At 30.8% G+C, this 18,476-nt stretch overlaps 2 protein-coding genes across 2 annotated transcripts; one reads left to right on the plus strand and one right to left on the minus strand.

Annotated features, from left to right (window-relative positions):
- Positions 1 to 1,492: 1,492 nt before the first annotated feature.
- Positions 1,493 to 6,610, minus strand: LOC130443858 (TGF-beta-activated kinase 1 and MAP3K7-binding protein 1-like). The gene is made up of 4 exons (XM_056778732.1): positions 6,343 to 6,610; positions 5,779 to 6,281; positions 3,799 to 4,055; positions 1,493 to 3,737 (listed from the first exon to the last, which is right to left on the minus strand). The coding sequence occupies exons 1-4, from the start codon at positions 6,567 to 6,569 to the stop codon at positions 3,288 to 3,290; spliced, it is 1,437 nt and encodes a 478-aa protein (XP_056634710.1). The 5' UTR covers positions 6,570 to 6,610; the 3' UTR covers positions 1,493 to 3,287.
- A 1,824-nt stretch (positions 6,611 to 8,434) lies between these two features.
- On the plus strand, positions 8,435 to 18,412 carry LOC130444295 (4-hydroxybutyrate coenzyme A transferase). The gene is made up of 8 exons (XM_056779370.1): positions 8,435 to 9,768; positions 13,658 to 13,820; positions 14,424 to 14,562; positions 15,694 to 15,784; positions 15,861 to 16,049; positions 16,116 to 16,364; positions 16,434 to 16,667; positions 17,681 to 18,412. The coding sequence occupies exons 1-8, from the start codon at positions 9,591 to 9,593 to the stop codon at positions 17,863 to 17,865; spliced, it is 1,428 nt and encodes a 475-aa protein (XP_056635348.1). The 5' UTR covers positions 8,435 to 9,590; the 3' UTR covers positions 17,866 to 18,412.
- The last annotated feature ends 64 nt before the right edge of the window (positions 18,413 to 18,476 follow it).

An 18,476-nucleotide genomic window follows, 5' to 3' on the forward strand; every position in this document is an offset into this window, starting at 1 on the left:
ACGTCATGAGTGACGTTCTCGCTGCGATCACATCGATCGTAGTCGCTATGTGGAATACCCAACAGAGTATTTCTCGCGCCGTGAACGTTTACTGGAATGCACCATTAGAGATATGACATCCACATTCCAGCTGTTCTATGTGCTCGTTCATCATAATATTTACCGAAAAAATCTGTCGGTTCTACAAGACTCTGAAAACTAAATTAGTTATTCAAAATTCTTAGCGCTATTGCTGTGTTTGGAATTGTTGAGATTAATTTATTGGTACGAAGCTTCTGCTAAAGCCGGTACTACACGATGCGTCCAGCATTAGCACAAACATTCGTGTTCAAACGTACGGCTGAACATTTGAAGGAAGGTTGGATACAATGCTGCATGCACGATCCGTCCAACGTTGACTGAACATTGGACGTAGGCAGAAATCCAATCTAAACAAATGGCTAAAAGTGATTAACAGCATACAGCAAATATAAATTCTTCTAAAATAAACTAGATGACACTGACAACTTTGAATTTTCATATAAAACACGTAGGATTCGCACGCAAGAGGTGTGTATAATTGAACAACTGTTGATTTCAGCTTCGTTCCATTGTTGTGTATTCCTTTGACGCGGGACTTTCCATAACCAATGTTTGAAGTAAAACATCTGTCATATGACTTGTGCATTACGACCACACGATGCGTCTTATGCCAACGTCCAACGTTGGAAACATTGGTAGTACCATTGTATAAAGAATTCTTTAATTCTTAACACCATTTGTGTTCAGCTGTTCCATACTGTATGAACTAATGAATTAACTTATTTATGACGACAAACTGTTTACAGATTTTTCAATAGTACATTCTTACGCTTTACTCGATCCTACTTCCGAAGAAGATATATTTTTTTCACAGTTACATGCAAAGTTAAATCTACCACAATATCTTCTTGAAATTAGTTTTCCTCAATAATATCCAAAACCAGTTTAGATTTAGTTTAAAAATTTGCATTAAGATTCAATTGTTTTTTGTACTGAAATTTTCATTTATTAAATATTAAATTTTACTTTATAGCTTGTCTAATTTCTAATTTCACAGTCTTATCATACTAGCGGTTTGCGAGCAGCTGCGGGGTGGAGCGGGCGCGCATTGAATGCATCGTGAACACGCCGCGGTTGCGCTGCGAGGACGTCTTGGACTTGTAGCAGGAATGCAACGTTTTTGTCGCGTATTTGTAGCGCACAATAGACTCATTAACAAAATGGATTCCGAGGAGGAAACAAGACTGTTGGCATTGTTAGCTGGAGACCAAAACGAAAGCATCGACGAATTTGGACCCATTATCCATTAATTTCGTACTTATTTGCGAATATCAAGACCTACATTTTATGGGTTGTTGCATCTGATACAAACTGACTTAAGACATGAAGACACACGTTTAAGATTATCGGTGTCACCTGAAGAAAGGCTCGTAATTACTATATGTTTTTAACATTAAATAAGTACACAGGAGATGTTTAAGTAATTATATTTCGTTATTATTATTAATCGGTTGATTAAAAGTTACCCACTAATTATCAAAAGAACGGTGGTGTTACAGTAACAATTAAATTATTTCACAATAAAAGGTGGTAAGTACCAGGATTTAGGAAATTACTATTTAGAAAAAAAAATCATTATAAATTGTATCTTCAGCGTTACTGTTCTCGTCATAAACACTTTATGAAGAATTAATTGACTGCATAGTTTGGAGCATAGCTGTTAGACATATGCTTGTATTTTTTCAAAACTCCCATGATCTCCATTTTGAGATCCATTTTATAGTCTGGATGAATTGATTTTAAATCTTCAGCCAGAGACATTCATCTTTATTTATCCTTCCGTCTATCCTTTGCATTCACTTTGTAATCACTTTATCCTCGGCATCACAACATTATACATTTTATGTAACGATTTTGAATTTCACTTATAAATAACTGTATCAATATCCGAATCTTCCGATGATGTTATGATGATACGAGTGAGCACCTACGTTCTCTCATAATCGTGTCTCGTTACGGATTGATTGCCGTTTGTACTCGACATTATAAAATGGAACCCACGTTGCTATAAAGCCCTTAATAAAAGCCATAATCGAAGATAGAAAATTATGAAGATATATGAATTTGATTTGCTCCAATAATAATAGAACTAAGAATGTATTATAAACCAATGATTATAATGATGATAAACCAAACTGCTAAGATTTGTACAGGTGCTATAGTTGCTATCATAGACTTCATTTTCTTGTAAAATGACTTTAATTTATTTAAAAATATTGATTGATCATAACAAACATATTTTTAATATCAAAAAACTGAATATAATTTATATAAAATGTGTACATTATACACTGCCACCCAAAGGATCTTTTGTATCTTCCTTTCTTACCGAGATACAGCTGATCTATTAATCCCATTTATCTTAGATTGTGGAATGGCTCTAACTGCCAAAGATCTTCGACTTCTATTTCATACGATTCTGCATGCTGCATTCTCTGATAAGTCTAGTATCTTCAAGTGTGCATTGAGGTGACAGTGCACCGAGAGGAGCCTTGTTAGTAGGCATAGTTTGGCTCTTGCCTAAGTTAATACATTCAGCAGGTTTTCTTTAGTTACACCTTCCCTAGAGTGTCTTTGTTTCAACCCCTCTAAATTTTCCTAGTAACTGGTTTTATCTCAATCTACCTTCTTTCCCTATCATTTCTCTATTGTTCTGTAGCCGATACCACAAAAGGGTTCAGGTCCTATGAAGGGTTTATCTGCTTCCACTCAAATGTTTCCCGGTAGCCATTGCAAGGTAACTTGATTTTTCTTGCCTAGCTTGTCCAGGTATTCCTAAATTTTATGACATTGGAGCTTAGAGCTCTAATGGTTCCTTGGTTATCAGACAGGACGATGATCTCCTATTTTATATTAGTTTATCTACAATTTATTTCATTTGGATTTACGAAGAGTAATATATTACTTATCAATTTTAAACTATCTAAAATTCATTTTTATGCCAGTCATTTATTATTATTTGAACTGAAAAAAATGGCAACAAAAAGTCTTTTTAGTTGACTAAAGAAAGTTCAAATCCAGCATTGATTATAAATAATCTAGTTTTCAAACAATTTAATGTATAAAAATTTTCTCAAGAATAAAAGTTATTTTATCTTTGTTATCATTGTTGTATCAGTACAACCATTATCTCATCCATTTTGATACTTGGATATCAAATTTTTGTACTCATCATCTAAATTATATTATCATATTTCAGCCCCCTATTAAAAGTTATCAGGTAATGTCCCATTCAGTTTACCCTTGTTGTAATTTCTATAAAAATCAGAAAAGTCAACGTAAGCTTCAATCTTTTGATCAGCTCCAATACCGTCATCTATTCTGGTGTCTTCAATACTTGAAGTATCACTGGTTTTGGTAATGTTGGTGCTATTACTCTTTTCATTATTTCCAGTACTAACACTACTAGCTGAACTGTATCTATCAGAAACAGTATTTGTTGAAACGTTTGGATTAAAAGTAACAGATGGAGTCGTAGGGGAAGTTATAGCATTTGGTAAATGATAATTGAAATTTCTAAGGACCAATGTAATATCCTCACGTTTTGGAGAACCAGAGTGATTGATGAAATTTGACATATACCAGTCATGATGAAGGCGGACTGCTTTATCAACTACTGCTTGTGCTACACCAGTCAACGTAGCTTGTTCTCTAAACTGCAGAAAGATAAATTGGTAAAAAATTGTTTAAACTACTGTAAGATAATATAAACACTACCTGTTCAACTACACAATGAGCTATGTATTTATTAACTTGATCCGTTCCTGTTGCTTCCTCAATAGATTTATAAAGTCCGGCTGACATCAGTAGAAGAAATCTTGATGATTCATCTAATTTTATTCCTCCGTGTATATCTGGTTGGGAAATTATAGGTTCTTGTTTAGCCATTGCTAAGTCTTCAAAGTCTTTGTATCCACCTTTCACATTATAGTTTCCTAAGCATCTGGTGTTTTCTTGATTCCCTAGTCTTGTACCTCAAAAAATAATTATGTTAAATAATACTTTGACTTTTAAACTACATTTTTAGTGTTTTGATAAGACCTTTTAGTAATATATGACACATTCTAATACAATATAACAAATATCACTACTGGAGAATGGATTTTGCGATTTTCTTTTCATAGACTTGGTCTTCTTATCTATTTAGTCTTGTAAACAATAATTTTGTATGAATATACAAACCCAAAAACTGGACAATTGAGAGAAAAGATACAGCAAAAATAAAAGTATGGGAAATGAAACACTTACAAAAAGAGCAAAATAGCAGAAAGATGAAGAATTGCAAAAAAAGGAAAGACCTCAAGTATTTGACAAAGATATCAAAACACATTGGAAGTAACGTGTACAAGGTAGGTACAGACCTTATGCGATTTTGGAGAAGATTGAAAGAATGTAAAAATAATTAACGTAAAATCCTATGAATTATAAGGTTTTTGAAGTTTTAACAAAAAAATCATGATTTTTAAGTCAATTTCAAACTAATGAAAATTTAAAGATTATTTTGTTTAATCTAATTATTTCATTAATACACTTATTGATAAATATGGTTTAATTTTTATAAAAATCCCCTATTATGACAGGCCGAATAAGAACAAGGTTCCAATTATATGGAATCATCAACATCAATTTATTATACTTCATGATAATAGAACCTATTATCAATTTTTATATTCTTGTACACTTTAAGCTAATCTATCAAGAGGAGAGTCATTTCAGTAATTTTCATATAGGCATAATCTAACCCATTAGATAGAGAAATTTAGCAATCATTATCATTATTTTGTTAGTTTTTTGTACATAAGACAAAAAACTATTAAACATACAGCTTTTAAAAGTATGACATGATCTTTTAAAAGATTCCAACAATCTGTTTCTGATGTCTCTGAAATTTTGGTCTAATAAGTTTGAGAAATATAAAATTTTTCATGGTGTTTTTGAATATCCTTCCTAATTTTGACGAACTTCTTTAATTCTGTTGAACATCCAACCAACCTCTCTTCTTACAAGTAAAAACTCGCAGTAGATTAATCTATATTTCAAAAAATTCATTTTTTGGTTGAGACATAAAAAATATGAGTAAAACTTCCAGCACAAATGACTTTAAATTCCAGGTTTTCCAGGACACATAGGAACTCTGAATTATGAAAATTTCAGAATCTACTCTTTCAATTTTTGAAAGTATAAAGATGCCTCATCAATAAGGAACTGAATGAATGGATAAAGAATCAGACAGATGATTACTGGAGAAATACTCCTGGCATAAGATAATCCACAAGATTCATAACCACATCAGCTAAGAAATCTGAGAACTTCTTGTGATGACCAGAAATGACTTGAAACTGGTGGTCAGTCTTCTGATAGGTCACTGCCCTATCAAATACCACTTTAAGACAATGGGCATGGCAGAGGATGACAACTGCAGATTCTGCAAACAAAGTGAGACACAAGAACCCTAAAAAATAGCTTCATTTGGGAGAAGTCTATGTATTTTGGACGCAGAACAATAAGATGTAAAGTCTTGTACAAAATATCTTCTAAATATAGGTGCAGAGTGCCTGTAAAGCGACACCCCAAAACAATCTACATACTCTATATATGGGACAAACTTTTTGTTCTGAGGTTAATAAGAAAAGATAAGTTTGGGTATATATAAGATCTATGATATTGCAAATTCACGCAATTTTGGCTATCACTCACTTTTTCTTAAGTTGTTCAAATTAATTCCAATCTGTGTCAGTCTCAGTAGCTCATCTTCATTTTTCAAATCATGATCTACACTTAATTGCACTACTTTAAGTACAGAATTTGCATCTGTCTGACATAATAAAACTCTACAATTTCCAACATTTGCAACATACAATTTATTATTATAAATTAGAGCTATCGCAGCAGCAGTTCCTGATGATAATTCGTTATTTAATTTGTTAATATTCTGAACTATATGGGGAACTTTTTGATAAGCTTCATATTGACTTAATCCTTCAGGTATATCATACATAAGACTAGTTCTCTCGGCTAATACATCTTCTAAACTTTGCATATAGCCTTTTTCAACAGTGAGAAAAGCTTGATTAAGTAATTCTTTAACTTCTTCGTCTGATTTATTTTCTGTGAGTTGAGAGAAATATATTTCAGCTGTCATTCTTTGGCAACAGTAATCAGCTGCTCTTTTGCCTTCATGACCATCGAAAACTGCATACCTAAAAAACAATTTGTTAATTTATCATTAATTTTAATAATCGTAACTTTAGTGGTACCCACCAATAAAAAGAATCACTAAATTTGAAATGACAACTGCAATCCTCATATCCATGCTCTTCTTGAGGACTTCCATCTTCTCTATAAATTTGATTAGTAGAAAATCCAATACCTGTGTTTTTACATACTGGTAAATCATCAGTCCAGCTTTGTGAGTTTTTGTAGGTAGAATGTGGAGACTTAAGAGACTCCATGGTTATGGGTAGTTTAGTATAAAAATAACATAACATAACCTCCGTTTCTTGAATTGTTTAGAATCAAATAATATGTCAATGCAGGGGATGCGTTCTACAGTGTTGAAAATTTAAATGAGGTACTACACATATATGCAATACTTACTACATATATGGTTCTACAACGTTGTTTATACTGTGGTTCAACAAGTATAAAACACGACATTTCCAGAATAATGCTTTGTAATTTCCCTTCGTGAGCCAGGATCAGGTAGATAATCTATCAGATGACTCTTAGAGTATGTTTTGTGATTGCGCACCTTAATCACGGTTCGTGATATTTTACTGTCTATAGCTACCCAAGATTGAGATTTCCTTCTTATGGTTTGTTTTTTAATTCTCTCAACAAATCCTAAACTTAAAGCCAAAACCAATATGTCATTTGTGATATAGTTCAATCAATAAATTGAATTCAAACATAAAATAGGAAAAATATTCTGAGGATTTATGCCTATTAAGTAACTTACCCCCTCTTAAGAAGCAATTGGACTTTAACATTGCTGCGTCCTGCTCGGAAGCCTGTTGCAAAGTACAGCTTATTTTTATGGGCTTAACCCAAGGCAATCATGCCGAGGGATGAGTATCTAAAGCCAAATCATGTGTCGCGACCAATGTCTCCAGGAAACCTGGTAAAATTCCAAGAGTCCTATAGTAAGAGTAGAGGATAAATCCTGCTCTTTCTCCGAGAGCTCTAAGCAAACATGGATCAACGAATCCACTACCCCCACAATGTCACAATTTTACTGTTTGCAATATTGTCTTTTTTTGGCTGTTTTTAGTAGATAACATAATACTATCGTTTTTCTTGAGATAACTCAAATGAAAACAAATGCACTGATAATTTTTTATCATTATTTAAAAAATATGGTTTGACTAAAACTACTGTTATAAAACTAAATTGACAATTGCCCTGGAAGATTTGTACTTATTAAAAAATATTCTTATAAGCTTTCAAGTTACTTTATTGATTTTGAATTTGTACCTGGGCCAACTTTCAAAAGATATGATCTTATTAGCCCCCATATATTTTGTCAATATTGTTATTATTTGACGAATACTCTGTGTATTTTAATGAAAATATAAAAAACTGCATTAAAGATAAAACTGTTTTGTACAAAGTAATATCCATTTTTCTGTTTATTTTGACCATTTATATTTATTTTGTTTATTTAATATACTATTTTTGTATAAAAATTGAAAATTTATTTACTTACTTATCCGCAACATCTTTTACCATAGGTGTAAATTTATTTAATGATTATTATTAACTTGTACAATTTTCAAAAAACAAATTTTCCTAATATGCTTTACACTTATTTATGTATAGTGATTAAAGAAAAATAAAGCATTTAACAATTCATGATTTTTTATGAATTGATATGGAGAAGTAGGAGGGTTGTCTGAAAACTTACAGACTTAGCAGAGAAAAAGATTTTTTACATTTTTATTTTTCAACATAGTCTCCTTTTACGTATATACACTTAGCCCAGCGATGTCCCAACCTTTTTAACCCGGCCATTAACTTCTTTCTCTTCGAAATAGGCGCTTATGCATGCCATAACGTCCATGTCTTACGAAAATATCACTTCTGCTAATAAAACTCTCAGATTGGCAAACAGGAAAAATCACTGGGTGTCAGATCTAGTGATTATGGCGGAATGTTGACCAATTTGAAGTGCAATTCGTTACCGTTTAGCAATGGAGAAGTATTTCATTTTATCTTCAAATGGGGTCGCTATTTCAAATGCCTCCGTTTACTTTATCAAGTAATGTTGTTGTTTAACCTTTTTGAAGATAGTTGGTAACACTCATCTAATTTTAACATGATTGGAACATGTTGATTATTAAACAAAATATATAAATGAACAATAGAAATTTATTCAAGATATTACATGTATAAATAATGAAACATGTTTTAAATAACCATATGGATCACGTAACTCTAAAAATAAAATTTGATAAGATGAAAAAACATATATAAAAAATTGATCTATTTACATGTAACTGGAGGTTTAGAAGCTTATTAAATTTTACAATAGGGTTTGAACAATCGTAACATTAAGCATCTACTGCAGTTAATTCTTACTCACTGTATATAAAATAATAATTTTGCATCTTTGGATTATTTGCTAAATTAAGTTCTAACATATTAAGTAATTTTAATAAATATTATCACTTGAACTTCAAAACAAATCCCTTGAAGTTAATTTAGTATTGTTTATAGCCGTCATCCATTTAGTAAAAAAAATGCATTACATTAATAGATTAGTAATATTATACACAACATTTATTGAAAGTCATTTTAAAAAATTAGAAACTAATGTTACTGTACACAATCAACAGGACACAAAAACAATCACAGCGTCATAGATGAACAATGTATATTAACATGAAATTATCGTCTATAAAATAGGTGTTTTGTGATCCTACCCACGTCCACCTTCTAGATAAGAACCCCGCTCCATGGATGTTTGAAACACTCAAAACCCGGACAAAAGAAACACTCCGCTCTTTAGAAGTTGGGCTTGGTGTCCATTTATATATATCCATATATAAGACCCTAACTCAATTCCAAATTGAAAATTCATCCTACGGAACTTTCTACGTTATTCAGTTTCTTGCGATAAACTTTATAGTTTTTCTGTGCTCTTAAGAATTAGTCATAAACAACCATAAAAGCGAAGTTGATAATTTCAAAAAAAAGATAAAATAAACATCTCGTCAGCGATTGCATTTACAGACGATATACTAGATTAGGAAGAATCCTGTCATATGGCATGACACAATTACTTCGTTTAGTTTCCGAACAACAGATCACACTTTTGTTATGTTTATTAGGAGCTTATTATAATTGCTAATCTTTGATCTATGTCAATTGTCGTCATTCACTCAGTTGAGTTTCAGTCGTGATAGTTTAAGTGTCTGACTTTTGGTGTTTTGTCGATTAACCCCATATTTTTCATAATTTTGTTTTAAATATTGAACGTACAATAATTGGACCAAATACTGGTGTAAACAATGGCAGTATCTGTTCGAGGAATATCTCATCGTCTAGGACACCTGAGTGGCGTTTTATCTACTGTAAAAATATTTCCACGAACTTACTTCACTTATACAAATGAACCTGCTCAACCGATCAAAGGCAAAGAACCGAAATGGACAACCGCTGAAGATGCTTTTCAAGATTTGAAGTCAGGTAAATAAATGTTCATAGTGTAATTAGTATAGACCTTGATCGACTTAATTCATATTATTGTACTTTGACCAACATTATTCGAAACTAGATATAAGGATAATTATTAATTAATCAAACATTTTCAGGATTTTTTATAAAATTATCGTTTGCATAACAAATATAGATTTTAAAATAGAATGCTTGATACACATTGGAATTTCAAAAATTTTCATGTTATTTTTAGTATTGTAATTAATTACAACACACTATATAATACAAAATATAAGGTTTTAATTTTTTTCAACTATGTATTTCAAAATTGACCTATTATTGATGCATCAGATTGGATAGGTAACTGAAGCTATGCCATTATAAATTCTAAATATTTTTCTGGGATATCTGATCTTATTAATTTAAAAAATTTATTATCTTTAATTCTATTATATTCACCGAATTTTTTATTTATTGGTATTATAGGTGGTTATTATTGTACAGTTCAGATTTTTTTATAAGTATTTACATATTCAATTTACATAAAACACGTTATGACGTCTAGAAACCATTTGAATTTTAAAAATTGGCGAACTTTTTTGATATCTCGACGTTTAAAGCATATGGCTGCAAAAAAATACTATGTTTCAACTCTTGCCAATGTTTCATATCTACTATATAACAATATTAAGTTTTTTTTATTATCATTACTCAAATAAAGATAAGTTTACTTGGAATTAATACTGAAATGGGTATAGAAGCTAATCATTATTTTAACCAATATAATATCCTATTTGACCTTTACAGTATAATTTTGATAGCTAACAGCAAATTTCATGCTTTCAACCTACTTATTTTCATAACAAATTCTAGTTTATATAAATGTGCTTGATTGTTATTTTTCTGTTTTGATTATTTATAGTTTATTCCTCTTGCTCTACTATGTCAATAAATTACTGAGAATAACATTTGTATAATTCAAATTTACTGTAAAGTAGAGGATATATTGAAAAATACTTAACCTACTATAGAACCAAACAAAATTTCAATGTCAAAATATTTTATTACTCAACATATTCTCCTCTTAATTGGATACATGTACTACAGCGAACCTGCAACGTCTCGAGACCTTTAAAAAAAATGTTTCTTCTTGCTCTGCAAACCAGACCTCCACAGCTTTCATTACCCCCTCGTTGAAAGAAAATTTACGACTTTTTGAACTTTTTTTCAGTTAAGGAAAGAGATGATAGTCAAATCTGGTGAATAAGGGAGGTGGTCTAGTAATTCAAACCCTAAATTTTTTGCATGGCAACATGAGATTTGTGTGCAGGGGCGTTATCTTGCAAAAACAAAACACCTTTGGATAGTAATCACCAGTTATTGTTCTACCCTTATCCAAAAAATCAATCATGATTACTCTATGGCAATCCCAAAAAACCGAAGCAAGAACTTTTCCAGCAAATTTTTGGACACGAAACTTCTTAGGTCTTGGAGAACTAGAGTGTCGCCATTCCATCGATTGTTGCTTTGTTTCTAGATCGTAGAAGTCTCACCCATAATAACAATTCGGTTTAAGAAGTATACATTGTTTTCAAATCGAGCACAGATCGAACGCGATGCTTATACCCTTGTGGTCAACATTCAAACATATGGGAATCCATTTTGCAGCAATTTTTTTCATGTTCAAATTGACGTTAACTATATGATAAACGCGTTCGTATGAAATATTCAGTGCTTCAGATATCCATTTTAGCCTAATTCGACGGTCTCATAAAATCAATTCATAAACTGCATCGATATTTTCGGGGACTGACACAGAAAGTGGCCTTTCCGATCGGTCATCATCTTCAATGGAAAATACACCTCTTTTGAAACTTGCAGTCCAATTTTTCACGGTCGCATCGAAGGACATTGATCATCAAGGGTATTAAGCATATCTTTGTGAATCTGCTTACCTCTTAACCCTTTTAAATATAGGTACTTGATGATGGCTCGATACTCCAATTTTTCGATTTTCACAATCTTTTTTCTTTTAATTTATTGCGTAACTCTGGTTTACTTTTTTGACGTCAAACTTAACACTGACACTTCTAATAAGTTATTGTTTAAGGCAATATTTTGTTTATGCATGGAACTGGTCTACATTCTCGTATGTAAATTAGGCTTCTTCTGAAATAATTATTTTATCCCAGAGAATAATTCATTCATCAATACATTCCTTGAATATATTTTCATTAATTTGCCTTTTTTCTACTCAACTTTGTGCTTTGTGCTTTTTATGTTGCTTTGAATGACAATTTTTAGTTTCTACTCCTATACTTTAGCTATGTTGGCATGAAGATTTTTATGATCATCCAAAGCGAATATACTAACATAATTTATGCACATAACAGCAACTTCTAGATATTTTTATCCATAGTAAAAATGACAATGAGATAAACTGAGAATATGTAGCATTGTAAAGCAATTAAATTGTGTTTGTTGAGATTTACAAGAAGAATATTATCATTTCTTATTTATTTCGTTTTTCTGTTTTGTTATTTATTAAAAGTATGTACTTTGGATACTTTATATCAAATAAAGTTGAGCAATTAATATGCTATAAAAATCAGAGGTCAAAGGAATTAGTTTTTATTTTTCAGTCCAATGTAACATAGATTGATATTTAAGATTTAGTTGTATTTATGATCACAAACTTATTGTATAACAAACATAAATATTACGTGTAGATACATACATGCTATACACAATATTTCAAAAGTAATCTGAAATATTGTTGGAGGTCATTTATTCATTTTTCTATTATTTTGTGTGATAAGTCTTGTCATCGACAAGGTACAGGATGTTACTTTACCAAAAAAGATAATATTTTTCCAATCACAGAAGTCTGTATGTCAAGTCCTCAACTAAATTGGATAATCATTATCACCTATCACCAGCAGCACTATTAGAATTTGAACCAAAAATAATAGAGTATAAACTAGTACCAAAAATTTTAGAGCTGAGACCTTTTCAGAAAAAACATATTCCTACAGTTGATGACTTTTAGTTTTACATATAGTGATGTGAATAAGCACATATTTATAACATTAATATAAACAAATATTTTTGCCTGAATTATGAAATTGAAATGTTTTCAACACTGTTTGATTTCAAAGAAATTATTTGATATTTAAATTTAATTTCAATTGAGTCATCATTTTTGCTATTTACCAAACAACTTTCCATACATATGCTAATTGGTGGTATTAATATTAAAATTAACCTTCCTGAAATTAGATTCACTATTCTATCAATATTCGTAATTTGTTGTTGAATATGTTGAGAATCCCTTATTTTAAAAGGAATTGACATATATTCCAAATTCGTAATTTCTAAAAATTATTTAAACTGACCTAATTATTTCTAAAATATTTTTGGTATTTTTAAGTTTAGACTTGCAATGGAAACCATAAGTCATCTGTTACTGTTTTCTGTGGTTGATTTGATAAGAATAGCATACATCCTAAAATAAAACTTGGTTATAAATAGTTTCCCAATTTAATAAATTGATTGTATAGGTTGAAAGCTCTGGTATTTTTAGTAGCAAAGCGATTGCCAAAATCATTGATAAAATGTTAACACCAGTAGATTAGATGTAAATCACTTGATATAAGATTAATGTTGCAAAATGCAAGGAGTATGCATCACCTATGGTAGTTTTTCATCAATTTCCATAAATTATGATAAATAATTGTATAAGTCAAATCACTACTTGTTGGCTCTATTCCAGCCTTTCAAAGACCTGTTTATTCCTCTTTTTGAGTTGTTTTTTAAGAGATGTGTTCCAGCAATCAAATGGTTTATTTCAAAATAAGCAGTTTCTTGAGTGTTTAACAAAGTTTATGAATATATTAGATATATGTTTGAATATTTGTAGGGGATACTGTTTTCTCTCAGGGAGCAGCAGCTACTCCAATTGATTTATTGAAAGCTATGACAGAGGTAGGAAAAAACAAGAAGCTTGAAAATGTCACAGTTTGTCACATGCACACTGAAGGTCCAGCAACATATACAGATCCATCATGTGAAGGAATCTTTAGGTAAAGAATATAAATATGATTCTCAACATATTTGTTATTAACTAGAGGTACATAAATGTAAGAAAGGAAACTTTGTTATCGAGTTTAATTTTGTATTTCAACTGTTTGTAACATATTTATTTGAATTGAAGAACTGAAGTTTCAGAACATTGGAATTCTGACAGATACAGACCGAATTGTGAAGTTTTATTTCTTATAAATAAATGTCATGGTTACTTTTCAAAGGATATTTTGAATAATATTGCATAAAGCAATTATTGAAATTGATATTTGGCACAAATAATAAATAATATCAGATTAGTAGATTATAGAGTTGTATATACTTTATAAAATGTTTACAGCTCTGAATACTATTGTAATCTAATTTCCATGACCTTAAGTTATACAAAAATGTCAATATAAACAATAGAAATGGAAAGTAGTTGTAATTCAATAATCGATACATGGAAAAGAAATTCATTACAAATAAACCTTCAGAAAAAAGACAAGTCACGTTTTATCCTACTGCAATTTTCTTTCTATATCATTTTAATGAAAATAGTGAAGATAAATAAGTTCAAGTTTAATAGAATAATGAAAAATATTTTTTTGCTTTTGTTTCAGATCATGTTCCTTCTTTATGGGTGGTAATGTGAGAAAAGCAGTGGCAGATGGTCGGGGAGATGCTATACCCATATTTTTATCTGAAATTCCATTACTATTTACCAAGAAAATTGTCAAGCCAGACATAGCAGTAATTCAGGTAAGTTGTAATGTGAATATTGTTCAACTTATGTGAGTTATTGGGGGTACGTTTTGTTTTTTGTCAAACGATATTCATTAGTGTTTTTGTATTATGCACAAGGATATTAATTAATCCACACATTTTCTATAATTGTGTCAAAAGAATAGTTTTTTGTTGTATAAGGCCATATTAATATAATTATTCACTAATATGAGATATGACACTCATTTTCTCCAAATAATTAAGCTGTCTGCCTACACTTTTTCAGATGATCTCATGATTCATAAATTACAAGTTATTTGTGAAATCATACTCTTGTGTGAACAGCTTTAAGAGTCACGCTCAACTGAAACTAATCATGAGATTCAAAAAAAGTGTAATGGCCAATCAAAGCAGTTATTTGGTTGAAACAAGTCTCACTTGGAAAGTACATTACATTACAAAACCCAAAATTTACCATAATTGAAGCATCATCTAAGATCTTTGCAGTTAGTGTAATTGTAATAAGAATATACACTTGCGTGTTTAGAAATCCGCCCACTACAAACTTTTCACTTTAACTATATGTTTTTTTAAATTAAAGTCAAAAGTTTACAGTGGGCCGATTTCTTTACACACAAGTATATAAAAAATGAAAAAATGTGTTTCATTGCTTTAAGGTAAAAAAAACCTAGGACATTATTAACTTGATTAATGATTTAATTATTTCTTCATGTGGTGTGAACAAGTGGTCTCCCAAATAGTTTTTTTCTTTGTAGATATTTGAAACAAAATGTTTATCAAAAAATGTTTAAAATGGGGGGAATTGTTTACTGTATGATTCTGTTAATGCTTCTTATACTTATTTTCTTTTTCATTATTATCAAGTTTATTTTTTGAATCTCGTTTTTTATTTATTTTTCAGAATGTATTTCCAAGTCGTTGTCTAACAGTTTTTTTTTCCAAATTTTATTGATAATCATTTCAATTTGATAAGTTTTCAAGTAGAGAGTGTTATAGTAAAGTTTATTACAATTTTTTAATTTAATTTAATTTTACTATGTTCTGCAAAATATTTTCGAGTACTGTAAAATATTTTTTATGCAATAAAATGATTTATATATCAAACTTCAAATTTTAATGGTTTCCAAATGTTATCATTAAACTTAGGTGTCCCCTCCAGATTCTCATGGATACTGTAGTTTGGGAACCAGTGTTGATTGCGTTAGAGCTGGAATGTCTCATTCAAAAATTATAATTGGTGAGTTTTAGAAATTTACTTTTCTTGTTGGCATTATTTTAATTTTCACGGACATTAATTTTATTAAAAATTTCAGCTCAAATCAATCCACATATGCCAAGGACCTTTGGAGATGGTATTATTCATATTAGTCATATTGACTATGCTGTGAAAGTAAATACCCCTCTACCGTGCCATGGTGGCAAGCCTCCTACTGATGTTGAATTAAAAATTGGAAAAAACATTGCGGAAAATTTGGTGGAAGACGGCGCCACGCTTCAAATGGGTGAGCTAAACCCTAAACTCTGAAGGTAGCGATTTTTCAACATTTATTTGTGGGATTTATTTACAGGAATCGGCAGTATTCCAGATGCAGTCCTAGCCTTATTAACTAACCACAAAGATCTCGGCATTCATTCAGAAATGTTCGCTGGTGGAGTGATAGATCTAGTCAATAGAGGCTGTGTTACAAACAGTAAGAAGAGTATCCATAGAGGAAGGATTGTTGGATCATTCTTAATAGGAACACAAGAACTTTATGATTTTGTAGATAACAATCCATTTATTGAGATGTTAGTTGTAGATTATGTAAACAATACTGGTTAGTATAATAATATCAAATCTAAATATTAGATTATAATTATAACATTTAAAAAATTTTATTTTTCAGGTATAATTGCGAGACAACCTAAAATGACTGCTATAAACTCATGTATTGAAGTCGATTTGACAGGTCAAATTTCTTCAGATTCTATTGGTACGAGGATGTATTCTGGTTTTGGTGGTCAAGTTGATTTTATCAGAGGTGCTGCGGAAGGATTGGACGGAAAAGGAAAACCAATAATCGCTTTACCTTCTTCTACAAATAAGGGACAGAGTAAAATAGTTCCAATTCTTAAACCAGGTAAGGTGGTGTCTTCTGATTTTTGTAAACTACTTGTTCATCTTGTTAAACATTGAACAAGTTTGTTCAACATATACAAATGCCAATTTGGATGCTAAAATTATTTATGATCTTTATAAATAAGTTCAGGAAACTTCCATTCAAATTATTTTTTTAAGTACTGGACTTAGCTCTGTAACATGAACCTCAACATTACCCAAAATTATAATTTTCCAACTGAAAATTGTGTTGTTGCTATTGCTCTGATTGGAGAAGGTTTCTCACAAGTGTAAGTGATACTGAGATTTCAACAATAATCAATTTCTAGAACATTACGACGATTCCAAAAGTAAGGAAAAAACAAACAAGATAAGGCCGTGGTTGTTTAATTGATGCTAATAAGAACTGATTTTTGCGATATGATAAGCATCTGTCTTGCAAATTCTTTCAATCTCTTTCAATGCCAAACACATTAAAGAGTACAAATACAGTATGTAAGAGATTATTTGGACAAGGAAGACTACAAGTGGTTAAATGTAATCTCAGATCTATTTAGACTTTACTTATTTATATTAGAAGTCGCATCTTCCGGAACAAAAGCCAGCCTTTATAGGATAAAAAATAGTAAGAACAATTCAAAATTTCTTTATTGAAATCCAAGCGACTAGCTAACAGTCCTGACCTCAATCCAATAGAGCCTCTTTGGGATGTAATGACTGTCAATCTATAAGATATCTCATAGACTCATTGAAATCAGAAATAAGATTCAAGGTATGCATAAAAGCTGTCAAGCTGTAATTGACACCGGAGGAGGAAATATGCTCTATAAAAATGGACACTTTCATTGTTTTACAGATTTTGTTTATACATTTTTCCTTAATTTTCCCTGCAATAGTGGTTGGAATTTGAAAATACATGAACTTTATATTTGTGAAGTTTCAATTCTACCTCTATACAGCACTTTTTTGCTCAAATTTCGGTTGTTATTATCATAAATTCATAAAATTGAATATGATTTTTTCATTTTTTTCTAGGTGCCGGCGTTGTAACAACAAGAGCTCATGCCCATTACGTCGTAACCGAATATGGTATCGCATATCTTTTCGGAAAATCTTTAAGACAAAGAGCACACGCTCTTATCAACATTGCTCATCCTGATCACAGAGAAGCCTTAGAAAAAGCCGCGTTTGAACGTCTCCAAGTAATGCCATCCCCTTAAGTATAAGTATTAAATTACCTCAAAGTATAAAAGATTTTTAGATAAAGATGTCACTTTTATTTTTTTTGTACAATAATAATAGTAATAAGTTCATATTTTTAAACGGATCTTGTCGCTGGTAGAGATTCTTCTCATCTGCAGTATCTGCACTATAAATAATTAGAAGTCGGGGAATCAGATTAAACACTCATAACAATGATGTGACACTTCTCTTCAATTCTCGCATAGAAGATTGACCAAGAGGGCAACAAAAATTCATTTAAAGTGCCCCTCTTGCAAATGAAATTCACGATCTCTTCTATTATTTAATTAAGAGGGTGATATTAAGTGTGAAAATTTATAAATTGATACCTAAAATCTGTTGATTGTTTAGTCAGTCTCATCTCATGACATGTTTTATTAATAACTTCCAATTTTGGAAATAGACTGTGTAATTACTGTCTCATACTAATTGTTCATTTTTAGAGTGATGAAGTGATAATGCATCAACATTTTTTGTTTTTAGAATTGCTTTTGTATATTTACATAAATAAAATGGTTACAGTTTGGCTTTGTTTCATTTTTAATGTAGATACATATATAGGTTATTTTAAAATCCATTGCAGAAAATG

The sequence above is a fragment of the Diorhabda sublineata genome, chromosome 5 (assembly GCF_026230105.1).
Source record: "Diorhabda sublineata isolate icDioSubl1.1 chromosome 5, icDioSubl1.1, whole genome shotgun sequence".
Taxonomy (NCBI): domain Eukaryota; kingdom Metazoa; phylum Arthropoda; class Insecta; order Coleoptera; family Chrysomelidae; genus Diorhabda; species Diorhabda sublineata.

What these genes read in the sequence shown, in the direction of transcription:
- LOC130443858 (XM_056778732.1), bottom strand. Translation starts at nt 6,569, where the DNA reads ATGTTATGTTATTTTTATACTAAACTACCCATAACCATGGAGTCTCTT. An exon ending in TTTAGTGATTCTTTTTATTG is followed by an intron (nt 6,282 to 6,342) that starts GTGGGTACCACT and finishes ATTGTTTTTTAG; the next exon opens with GTATGCAGTTTTCGATGGTC. An exon ending in CTCATTGTGTAGTTGAACAG is followed by an intron (nt 3,738 to 3,798) that starts GTAGTGTTTATA and finishes ATCTTTCTGCAG; the next exon opens with TTTAGAGAACAAGCTACGTT.
- LOC130444295 (XM_056779370.1), top strand. Translation starts at nt 9,591, where the DNA reads ATGGCAGTATCTGTTCGAGGAATATCTCATCGTCTAGGACACCTGAGT. An exon ending in CGGCGCCACGCTTCAAATGG is followed by an intron (nt 16,050 to 16,115) that starts GTGAGCTAAACC and finishes ATTTATTTACAG; the next exon opens with GAATCGGCAGTATTCCAGAT. An exon ending in AGATTATGTAAACAATACTG is followed by an intron (nt 16,365 to 16,433) that starts GTTAGTATAATA and finishes TTTATTTTTCAG; the next exon opens with GTATAATTGCGAGACAACCT.